The 11276-nt window shown below is 38.5% G+C and overlaps 2 protein-coding genes across 2 annotated transcripts; both read left to right on the top strand.

The window, feature by feature from the left end:
- Nucleotides 1-425: 425 nt before the first annotated feature.
- On the top strand, nt 426-5847 carry LOC116255382 (mitochondrial import inner membrane translocase subunit TIM10). The gene is made up of 6 exons (XM_031631175.2): nt 426-617; nt 1058-1140; nt 2231-2283; nt 2472-2510; nt 3045-3114; nt 5617-5847. The coding sequence occupies exons 2-6, from the start codon at nt 1099-1101 to the stop codon at nt 5665-5667; spliced, it is 255 nt and encodes an 84-aa protein (XP_031487035.1). The 5' UTR covers nt 426-617; nt 1058-1098; the 3' UTR covers nt 5668-5847.
- A 1491-nt stretch (nt 5848-7338) lies between these two features.
- Nucleotides 7339-8340, top strand: LOC116256595 (L-type lectin-domain containing receptor kinase VIII.1-like). Its single transcript, XM_031632995.1, has one exon. It carries the CDS (start codon nt 7339-7341, stop codon nt 8338-8340), a length of 1002 nt encoding a protein of 333 aa, XP_031488855.1.
- The last annotated feature ends 2936 nt before the right edge of the window (nt 8341-11276 follow it).

The raw sequence follows: 11276 nt of genomic DNA, 5'->3' as shown, positions 1-11276 counted from the left end.
ATTTTTTAACATCTAATCCAATTCCAAATTCAATTTAATCTACAACTAACCGGAAGGTCACAAACGGCTCACTCAATCAGAACCCAGAACCTTTATTAACCTTTTGCGTTTCTCATTCGCTTGTCAATAAAGCAATCATATGTGAATGGGGATAAAAAACCGAGTAAAATATGCATGATTTTCGAAGGAAACATGTTCATATAACAATTTTAAATGTAGCGACTTGAATTGAGGGGTAATTAACGTTACAAAAGATAGGTGGTTGAATCAAAATTCCTAAAATGTAAACAAGTTTTTAAATATTTTTTTAAGGAAAGGAACAATTTTAAACGTCGTAATATCGTGAGCTCAAGCCGTCTTGTGAACCATCTGCAAATGGCCCGGCTTGAAAGGGCAGAACTAGAAATATCAAAAACCGTGTGATCTCAAATCTGAGTTCGCGTTTGCGTGTCCTTAGGTTTCCTGAGAAAATTCACGGGAAAGACCACCTTCGGGCTTCGAGGCAGAGACCCACAGGGGCAGCGGGGAAGTGGGGTGTGCTTTTAAGTGCAAAACCTGCTGCCCGCCAAGGGCTCTCCGCCGGCTAACCTTCTTCAGCGGTGATCTCCAGGTTAAAGGTACTTTCCTTCCTCCTTCCCTCTCTCTTTCTCAGAGAGGCGCGAGCTTGCGCGCCGCCCAACACCCACATTCACCCATTCGAAGAATTCATGATGTCGATATGCGGAAAATGCCTGGCTAAAGCGTTTATTGATTTGAAATTTTCCCGATATAGATGAATTCCTTGCACCCATTTGATGTACTCAGGAAGCCCATAAGATTGTCGCTTTGATCTCCTCGCTGTTGGAGTGTTCATCTCATTGTGACATGCCCAAGAAATGTTGGGGAAATCGCCTCCAGTAATGGAAGGGACCGCGTTTCACGGTTTTATGTATAAGAGATTGGCTGCTACCTTTGAAGAAACTGCCCGCTTGAATTCCTTTCTTTGACATCTCTCTTTGGACACAACGGCGGCGTATTTGATTCATATTCTAACGTTATCCACTCACTTCTTTTGCAGCCTTTATCGCTTGATTTCACATTTGGCAGTTGGAAACCTCAATGGCTACTAATAACACGCCAACTGCATTTGACAAGGAGCAGGTATGCGAAGCATTGCTGCTGCTACTGTGTAGGATCATGTTTATTTGTTGCTTTTGTTTGTACTGATTATTTAATTGTACCTCTTTAATCGATGCATTCTTTAATTTGGTTTCCTATGTTTCTAAACTGATGTTGGACTATGTTGTGATTGTCTATTCTTAAATCTTGGTCATACTTCCTTTGTAAATGTGAGTTATCTGGACCTTCTGGTTCCTATCGTATTGCTGAAAATTTTCATTTGAACTTGTGAAAAGGTGCTTGTATCAACGGTAAGCTACTGAACCTTGTTTAATAGATAGACGGATTCAGGAGAAACTAATGAAGGTTATCATGAGAATCGCTAATTCTTAAATTACATTTGTGCTTAAAGAACATCAAAAGGTTGGAAGGTGCTTAACGTTTCTGCCGTTATCTTACTGCTTCTATTGCTGCATATAAACGACGGTAAAAGACTAGGTCGCACCTTGCCGAGAAACTACCTTAGAGTAATGGAGTGGTAAGGATGCTTCCGAACAAAGGTGATGGGGCCAAGAATAGATGGTGACATGTTTCTCAGCAGGGTAAGGTGATTAGCAGTTATATGCTTCAAGTAACGACTTTATTTCTATCTGATAACTATCACAAGCTTCTGTTCATTATTGTCAATCGAGAAAACGTCAGGACATCTGGACACGACATTTTTCTGCAGCACTTTGTTCTTCCTGTCGTTGGTTATGAAACAAGAAAAATTATTTGCTCTTGGGCCCTAAACAGTGGCACTACTGGCCTAGGAAAACTGGAATCTTCAATGATCATTCATTCTTTCAGACCATATATATTCAAGTTTCTTTTTTTAGTTCCTGATTCCTGTTTGCCTTAGATGACCATATATATTGAAGTTTCTTTTCCTAGTTCCTGATTCCTGTTTGCCTAAGATGAAGTTGCTTTTGGATGTTGGCATCGGTTTTGAAAATCATAGACTTCTACAGTACTCATTTGATGCTTCAGCTTGTTTGGTATCATCATCACTGGTGTTTTATGTAAGTTTCAGCTCACTTCATGCATAGGCCATACCTAATTTAGTTATTTGTACTAATTTATGTCCTTTCAGATACTTGGGATGGCAGAAAAAGAAATGGAGTATAGGGTAGATCTCTTCAACAGGTTTGCTTTCTGCAATCATATAATTGGCATTCTAACCTTGTTTCACAAATGTGGATAATAGCCTTCTGCTTATCTAGGGATTTCAATTCAGTAGTAATGTCATGACTTACTTCACTGTGATGGGATGTCACTGGCATTACCCTATGAAATTGAAACTAACAATCTTTTGAACTTATACGTTAATGCAGGCTTACACAAACTTGTTTCGAGAAATGTATTGAGAAAAGGTGTGTTTTACTGCTGTAAACCCTATCCATTCTTCAATGATCATTAAGAAGATATATGTAAAGTCCATAGTCACAAAAAACATGTTGTTTTCGAAAAAAAAAACACGGTAAATAAATTTGCCGTTTAAAATTAAAAAAAACACTATTTTTTTGAAAAAAAATTTTACGATGAACAAAATGGGAAAAAATGCCAAAAAATGTGTTTTTTTTCCTTTTTTTCATGTTCTTTTGATGCCAAACAGTTTTTTTCATTTTTTTTAATGTCTGTGTTATTAGTTTCTTACTTACTTTATTTTTCCCCTCATTTTTAGTTTTTTTAAATTTTTAAAAAGTTGCCGAATTTTCCCCCCTTTTCCCGTTTTTTCAGGCTCGCTGATTATACCCAAGAAAAACCTTGCTGTTTAAAACCCGATAAAGTTTTTTGTGACTATCATGTAAACAATATTCCATGCTTCAATGGTCTTTATGGAGATATATGTTCACTCTACAGAGTTCATTTGAACTGGATTTCTAAAAGATGCTTTTGGTTTTCAGGTACAAAGAGTCTGAGCTGAACATGGGTGAAAATAGTTGCATTGATCGGTGTGTGGCTAAATATTGGCAGGTAATCTGTTCATAGTGAACGTCTTCCTTTGCTAAAAAATGACTAGTAGTGTTTTAGGGCTTGAAAAAGGTTGCACTAATGCAGAATTACCCTTAAGCCAAAGATGTGAAGCCCAAATTTATTTGTCAAAGGCATGGTTATTGTCTGCCTTGTGAAGTAATCAAACTGAATAAATATGTGATTCCTGTGTCAGAAGCTTTCAGTAATTTGCTGTTATGATTGTGCATTAGATTACGGTTCTATGAGAATCTGCTAGGACAGATTTATATCTATTCATGATGGCTCGAATTTGCCAAATAGGACAAAGTGCAGTTTGATCAGTATATGGTGAGTAGCTCAAGTAAATTTGGAACCATGCATGTTGTTTCTTAGTTGAAAGTTGAAACCTTGTACTTGTATTAGTTATCAGATGCAAATTTAAATCTTAACATAGATGAATATGAGTTTGGTTCAGTATATATTGAGGGTTCAAATAAATCAGAATCAGGGTCTGAGTGGAACCTGGTATATTGATTACATGTGAAAATCAAATCTAATTAAATGTAGGTTGTCTGGCGTTAGGATTAGAAATTAGAATATTTCATATTTGGGATCTAGCACTAGTTATTCTGTAAAAGGCATTTCAGGATATAGTTTTTACACCATGTCTGTCCAATTAAGTAAATGTCCAGTGAAAGTTAATTATTGGGATTGATAAGGGGGAAGGATGACATACAAAAACTAGAGTTGTATGTGATGTCACTTGACTTGATCTCTGCTAATAAGAATCACATTCACAAGATCATAAAATACTTAAATTCCACATGCTGGATGTTATTTCTGATGGTTGCTTTTTTGGGCATCGGTTTTGTAAATGCTCTAGGAGAGTGCACGTCCAAATTGGACCAAGCAAGGTAACTTCAAGTTTACTCCATACTTCTTGGTTGTCTGGAACTTAAGGTAATGCTTGGTGTCCCAAAAATTTCATAGATTTTAGTTTTAAGAATATAAAAATATAAAAGTAACTCCATATGAGTAAGTTGCTCGATGTTCTAGCTCTTAAAAGTACCGGCAGGCTGGCAGCCAACTCTAGATGCTTGTTTCTGGAAGTTTCTTTTTCATGCATTGTAAATTTGTAATGCTTTTCTTTGTAAGGATATGCATGATGGGGAACAAAAAGTAATCTGAAAACCAATTTCTAGAGAAGCTACCAAATTACATTAGAAAAATCTAAGCTATGGGTATGAAAGAAAGTCATTGGAGATGTCAGTTTACAATGTCGCATTTGATAGACTTGCTTAAGCTACAAGGAGGAAAATTTTGGGTTCCTTAAGGCCTAAAGGAACAAAGGTTGCATTATGGTGAATGCATGCTTCATGGTAAGGTTGGACTGGGGTTACTGGAAGCTTTAGCATAGAACTCACTATGGAGGTGGGTGCTTCTTGCTTTTGAAGCATGATGAAAGTCATGCTTCTCCTTTTTTTCCTTCGTGATGTTCCTCTTGCACCTTCTGCACTTCCTTTCTATCCTCCCTTATATTAATAATCATGGTTTTTGAGGCTTCAGTTATCTTAGTTGATATTAAAACATGTAAATTTTCTTATTCTTAGTTGCCAATAGTTGAGACGATGGCATGTAAATCATGCTTTTTATTATTTTTATTTGTTAAAACTTAAAAGTTAAGTAGCCTAGATCCTATTCTTTGGAATGTAAATTTTGTACCACATATTGTTAGTTATTTGTTGACATATCAAATACTGGCCATAAAATGTATTCTCTGTTAAGAGATTGCACACAATATTAAGTCTAATATGCAAAAGCTTTAGTTTTTCATCTTTAATTTATTAATAACTTGAGGATACAATATATATATATATATATATATTTGGGTGTGTGTGTGTATGAGTGCTCTTTATATTTTAATATTCATTCCTTAAATCACCGTTTTACATTCCTGCCTCACATCCCATAAGTTTTGAGATGCCTCCTTGGGTTCTGCTGCTTAGTCTGGCAACTTCAAGCTGGCCGTCCTACCAATGGATGACTCCAACCTTCAAGCCGGTAATTTGTAAAAATGTGCACAATAGACATTTTGAAAGGTGGTCATCCTGCAAGGGTTACATCTATACCAGGTGCTAATGTGGCTGAATTAGTCACAAACTCGTAGCTTTATTGATTTATTTCTCAAAAACCATTTTATATGTAATGTATTTTATTTTGGATTAAGAACTTCAATAGTAGAGCTATTTAAGGTGGCTTTTTAATTTTTCCTTGCATGGTTGCCAATCGTTTCTTGTATTTGACTATGAATTGATGTTTTTAGGTTCGACTTTTTTTTTTAAAGCATGTTCACATTTATTGATTCGCTATCTTTGGGCAGTGTGAAAACATGTTTTTTTTCCCAATCGTCCCACAGGGTTCTGTCATTTGGAAGAACCTCTGGCTGGTTACCCTGGATTTGTTTTTGAGCTCTAATACATTGAGGGTGAAACTTTATGAACCTTTCTGATTACGTGGGTGCAGGTAACAAATTTGATTGGACAGTTACTTGGTTCCAATAGGCCCCCATTGTGAAGCTGTCTCAGTGAAAGGTGCTTCTCACATTGCTGTTGCAAAGTACTACGGATATTTCAAACTTGATTGTACTCTTTGCAGTTTGGTGCACAATTTTTGCTAGAGAGTATGTGCTATTGACATTTCAGCAAAATCGACATTTGTTAAATAAGTTACAGATCAAACTTACATGTTGATTTAGGGTAGGTGCTATGATGGTTTTCAATCGGAAATTATTGCCCCGAGGTTTCTGCATCCTTACACAAATTGCATGTTGGGCATTAACATCTAGCGCTGAAATCAGATAAGATCTGCAGGATTTATTGTCAATTTTACACATCCTATTTGTTTCTATTTCCTTTCATTTAAGCAAACCCATGCCTTGCGTGCCGTCAGGACATGTTCTTGCGACTAACTTTGCGGCTTCTACCAATGACATGTTAATAGCATCTTGGGACTAAGTATAACCCATTCATACCGTTTCCTCAGTAGGGGAACCGTAGATTACATAAGCGACACCTTTTGATTACCTTTCTCAACATTTAAAGAAGCAAGATTGTTGGTGGGACCTGTAGGTGTCCGATTGAAAGTCCTGGATTAGCTTTCTAAGGTGAAGGCACCCGTAAGACCTTATCCAGGGCTTAAAGGAGTCTTGTCCAAGATAGCGCATCTGCATCTCGTGGATCTGCTTGGTTCGACTTGTCAAAAGCACACTCATGCATAGGCTTGAAACTGAGTCATGAGCAGCCCACCAAAGGTTGCGAACTCGAGCATGAAGGATTGAGTTCTTGGTTCAGCTTCGCTCGAACTCCTCGTGCTCAAAAAGTTGAGTCACTTGGTACAGCAAAAAGTTATCGCAGGACTTTCTTCTGTTTGAAACTGCTAAAAATTTTCAAGACATTATTCGTGTTCCGCACAAAATGGTTGCCTCAAGTTTTACCCAGAAAATTCGTGTTATTCCACCTATCAAACAAAGCACCTGTTAAATACAAGTGCATTGATGTATTTGAATAGCTGTTTTAGGCAAAAAATGCACTGTTCTCTTGTTTTGAGGACCTGGATTTGCATTATAATGGATCAATATGTGTTCCATATTGTTTTTCCGATCCAGATAATTTAAACGTATGGGTAATTGTTCATCGAAAGACATTTGTGTAATTGGAGTAGGTTAAAAAAAAAAGGAACCAACATTCATGTTCCATACTCTAAAGTTGTACAACTGCGTTCCGGGAAATGTGTAGATTATGGAAGGAGAAAAAAGTTGCAATGTGTGCGAGATGCTCAAGATATTAGGATTTTGAACTTAACATGTCCATTCGGAATCCGAGCGGCTCATGTTGCCAAAATTGAAAGAAACAAAGAAAAAACCAGATGTACAGTTGTTAAGGTCTTGAGAGATGCTCCAGCAGCAGCATGCCAAGAAAGAAGGAGTGGGAGGGACTCCGGACTGAACTATGTCGCATACAAACTGAGACCAATTGCGTATTTTATTGTCTGTGTCTGTTCTGTCCATGTCAATTTTTTAGGAGCTCGAGCCAGCCTTCTCAGGGCGTGTTGTATTATTGTATATGAAACCCACTGTCACAAACATCCTCCTTTCCCTTGCGCGATTGTATCCACCAAAACCCTAACTCTCAACTACCAGAAGACCTCCATCTTTCCGTCCTTCCCTGCTCCTTTTTCTCAGAGCCAATGGCTGCCCTCTCCTTTTTCTTCTTCGCCTTAGCTTTCCTCCCTCTCTTACACATTTCTTCATCAAAGCCTGACCCTGGCTTTTCCTACCAACCATCTTTCTCCTTCGCCAAGTTCGAAGAGTCCGGAAACAATTTGGGCATCTCTCTTTTAGGCGACGCTCGCTTCTCTCGGGTTGATGCTGCCATCAGGATCACTAACGGATCATTCCCAAGCTCCGGCCGGGTTCTCCATATGAGTCCCATCGAGATGTTCCGCGGGAAATCCAGGCTCCCCATTTCCTTCTTATCCTCCTTCTCCTTCTCGATCTCCCCCGGCAATGGCGGTCTCCTCGCGTTCGCCTTCTGGCCGACAGGGACTTCATTCGACCTCGCGGACGGAAGCGATGGTGGAGGAACTTCAAAAGGTTTCGTCGTTCGATTGGATGCTTCAAGCGAGACCATCTCCGTTCGAATGAGTGATGTCCCGAGGGTGGGCTTCGTGAGCAATGAGGGGGAGCGGTTGCACTGTTGGATCAAGTACAACTCTGGTTCGAGGGTCATCGAGGTTGGAGTTGGCAATTCGAGTGAGTACCGGCGTTTCAGCCCTGTGATTTCGTACTCGGCCGATCTCTTGACGCTTTGGGACGACAAGATGCTTGTTGGTATTGGTGCTTCGAGCACGAACTCCTCCCAGATCACCACTCTATACTCATGGAGCTTCAGAAAGCGCTATTCGGCCTTCACGTTGCACTCGGACCCTTTGGACCCCCGTAATTTCGCAAAAGTCGGCGAAGAAGTTGCGAAGCAGCCGAGGAAGAGCAATGCAGCGGGTGTTTTTGCTGCCTTTGTACTGGGTGCTGGATGTGCTGCCATGGCTGCAGCGGCATTGCTGCTGATGAGATCGTTCTTGGCCAAGAAAAGTTCCATCGGGCCGTCAAAGTTCGCAGTTGCTCCAGCCAATCTAGGTTACGAGAAGATCAACATTGTTAGAGATAACATTGTTTATGATGCCAAGGAGTAATCCTTCACCTTGCAATGTACTGTATGTACTATGTACATTACTTAGTTGTGGATAGTTGCATTTCTGTTCTGTTTTTTCCTCTTACGTGAAGAAGTTCCTCATTCGAACTCGGAGAAATGCTTCATCATATATCTGCTTGAAAATTTCTGCAGGGGAAACGAACTTGTACAATTTGCACATGTGGATTTGGCTAAGCTAAAGTATGTACTTGTCAAACTGGGCTTCGTCTAAAAAAGGGTAGTTCGGCTTGATAATTGTGCAACATAATTGTGCATAATGCATTTATGCTAGAGACCAAAATATTAGTTCATATGTAATTGTTCTTTCTTTTGCCTTGTGTAATTTTCTTATTTTCTGAAAATCCAGAACTTCAAGTATTGCAACAAGAAGCCATGGTATTATATATTTATATTGATTACCCTACTTGCTTGAGCTGACTTCTCTATGTTGTTCCGCAGTCCTATATCAGAAAAGGACAGGAAATTTTGATTTTTGATGGCTCTTATGTTTTTCTGGCGGTCGTTTTTTTACCCAAATCAGGAGAATTTTGAAATTAATTTATTCTATGTTTCTAAAATCGTCTGTGGAAGCCAAGAAATTATGGCTGCAAAATGAAAAAGGGGACAAGAAATTTATTGGTAGAGCAGAAGACACTACACTGGCTCTTTCTATCGAAACGAAGAAGCAGAAAGAATCTAATGCTTGCATATTTCTAGAGTAGCTTGCAAGTTCATCTTACCTGCTATGCGTCTTCGTTTTCTGCCCTTAAGGTAAAGAATGGACAATGTAGATCACGCAGCTTACTGAAAAGTTTTGTATGGTTTAGCGAGCGTGAACTGTCAAAGCAGACGTATCAAAATCAGCCATCGAATCGAATCAGCAGTGAAACAGCGCATTATGTGAATGATTTCAATTACTACTGTTTAATTATTCTATACTTTTGCTTCTATTCAACATTATCTAATTATCTTATACTTTTGCTGCTATGTTAGTAAAGTTATGGTTCAATTGGTGGTAACCTTACGATTGTTATTTCATAAAGTTTGGCAAACTTTTTGGATTCTTTTTCAGTTTTTTGTCTCTATATTCTCTTTAAGTTCTTTAAAGAGTTCAAATTTTTATTAAGAACGATTCTCCAAAAAACAATCCAACTCAGAGACCCTTTTTTACGACAGTGGTAAAGGTAAGGTCACATTGAGTGGTTGCCATTGAGCAATTTCGGAAAAGTGTACTCATTAGCTAGGCATGGAGCGCATACCTATATCAGAATTTATTCATGACCATCCAAATAACAATAAATTCAGTGCGCAAGTGTTCTGCGCATCTGATCGGCAGTTTGAACTTCACTTTAAAGTCGTGGGATTTGACACTCTCCAAGTTGAAAATGAAGAGTTGAAAATTCCTTGTTAGAAGCATATTACTGCGAACTGCTCTGCCACCTTCTTCCCCTCACACACCTTTCTAGAAATAATCTCCCTTTGTCTTGTTTTCCAACGTTTGGATCTCTTTTCCAGCTGCCTTTCATCTGGCACATCAGAATAACTAAAGTTAATGGGCGATTTAAGTTTTTTTTTTTTTTTTTTTTTTTTTTTATGTGAGGCAAGGAAGACATTTTAATTCCTTATCATTCTTATCCCAAGAACTCTCTCTCACACACACAAACGCATGCGCGCACACGCTTTTTTTTGAAGGAATGATCACTTAGAAACTGTAGAACAACAATCAAACAACAGAAAGAACAAAAAATAACAAAGAAACTTGTGGTTGGACAAAAAAACAAGACAGTAAAACAAGAATTGATGGAAGCAGAAGCGTGGACTCAAGTGTAACTGCAACCCTTGAATGTGGGCGGCATCTGCTAGGGAAGTATCTCCACGTCAAGCAAGATGCTCCTCTCCTACGTCAAAACTAGCTAGGTAGCTCCATGGCAGATGCAATGTAATTTTCCTGTTCATCAACAGCCAGATAAGGCCCCAAAAAACAAAAGGACAGAAGAAAAGAAAAGAAAAACAACCTTAGAATCCTGGTGCGTCGCATGGTTGGATAACGTCACATACATAGATTCGCAATAAGGTCTCTCTCTCTCCCTCTCGTTTGAAAGAAAGGGAGCAATCCACCCAGAACAAAACGAAATCGTCCATGGACGGCCGTATCTTTCAAGAAATATCAAACTAAGTCATACCGTCAGGGGCCTTTCGCTATTTGCCTAATAAGATCTTCCTTTTCGCTGTTTGCCTAATACGATCTTCATTTTCGCTATTTGCCTAATAAGATCTTTCTTTTCGCTATTCGCAATAAGATCGCTATTTACGTTTAAATGGCTGTTTTTAACCCTTTTTTTTCTTTAAAATAAAATATTTGCTAAGAAATGCATGAATTCCATTTTAGCTTTCACAATTCACATATAAACCACACATGAGTCGTAGAAAGATAGGTAGAAAAAAACTGTGAAGTTTTCCTTGGACACGTATTCAAAGTGGAAAAGAAAATTTACCCTGTTTACATTATTATTTATTTTTAGCCTGAAAAATTGGGTGAAGAGCTGGAACTTTATGAGGAAAAAAATCACTTTTTCTTTAAGATACAAAGTGAATATTTACTTTTTGATTGTTTTTCAAAGCTTGACACTGAAACCAAGTTAAACTTCTCTATGCAATCAAACACGAGCTTAACCTGTTCTGATTGCTAAGAAGTTATCTCAGACCAAAAAAAGAAAAAATGTGAGAGCCATATGACATTTAATAAGAAGCCGGAAAAGTTATCTTGCAAAACTTCAATCTCCTGATTTTCTTATTTTGATTTTGTCATAGCCTTTTTCTGAATTTTCGGTTGGCAGTCGGACCCCGAGGTGTTCCACGAGAAATGTTTCAGGACTATTGCACCCTGAAAAAGTTTTCTGGGCAACGCTCCAAAAGTTGCTGCCGCCCAACAACAAG

Source organism: Nymphaea colorata, chromosome 6 (genome assembly GCF_008831285.2).
Source record: "Nymphaea colorata isolate Beijing-Zhang1983 chromosome 6, ASM883128v2, whole genome shotgun sequence".
Lineage (NCBI taxonomy): Eukaryota > Viridiplantae > Streptophyta > Magnoliopsida > Nymphaeales > Nymphaeaceae > Nymphaea > Nymphaea colorata.
Note: the sequence above shows the minus strand (reverse complement) of the source record. Positions and strands in the feature narration are given on the sequence as shown.

Excerpts from the sequence above, each read along its gene's own strand:
- LOC116256595 (XM_031632995.1), top strand. The coding sequence starts at position 7,339 with ATGGCTGCCCTCTCCTTTTTCTTCTTCGCCTTAGCTTTCCTCCCTCTC.
- LOC116255382 (XM_031631175.2), top strand. The coding sequence starts at position 1,099 with ATGGCTACTAATAACACGCCAACTGCATTTGACAAGGAGCAG. Across the intron at positions 2,284-2,471 it reads AGGGTAGATCTCTTCAACAG|GCTTACACAAACTTGTTTCG; the intron begins GTTTGCTTTCTG and ends ACGTTAATGCAG. Across the intron at positions 3,115-5,616 it reads GTGTGGCTAAATATTGGCAG|GTAACAAATTTGATTGGACA; the intron begins GTAATCTGTTCA and ends ACGTGGGTGCAG.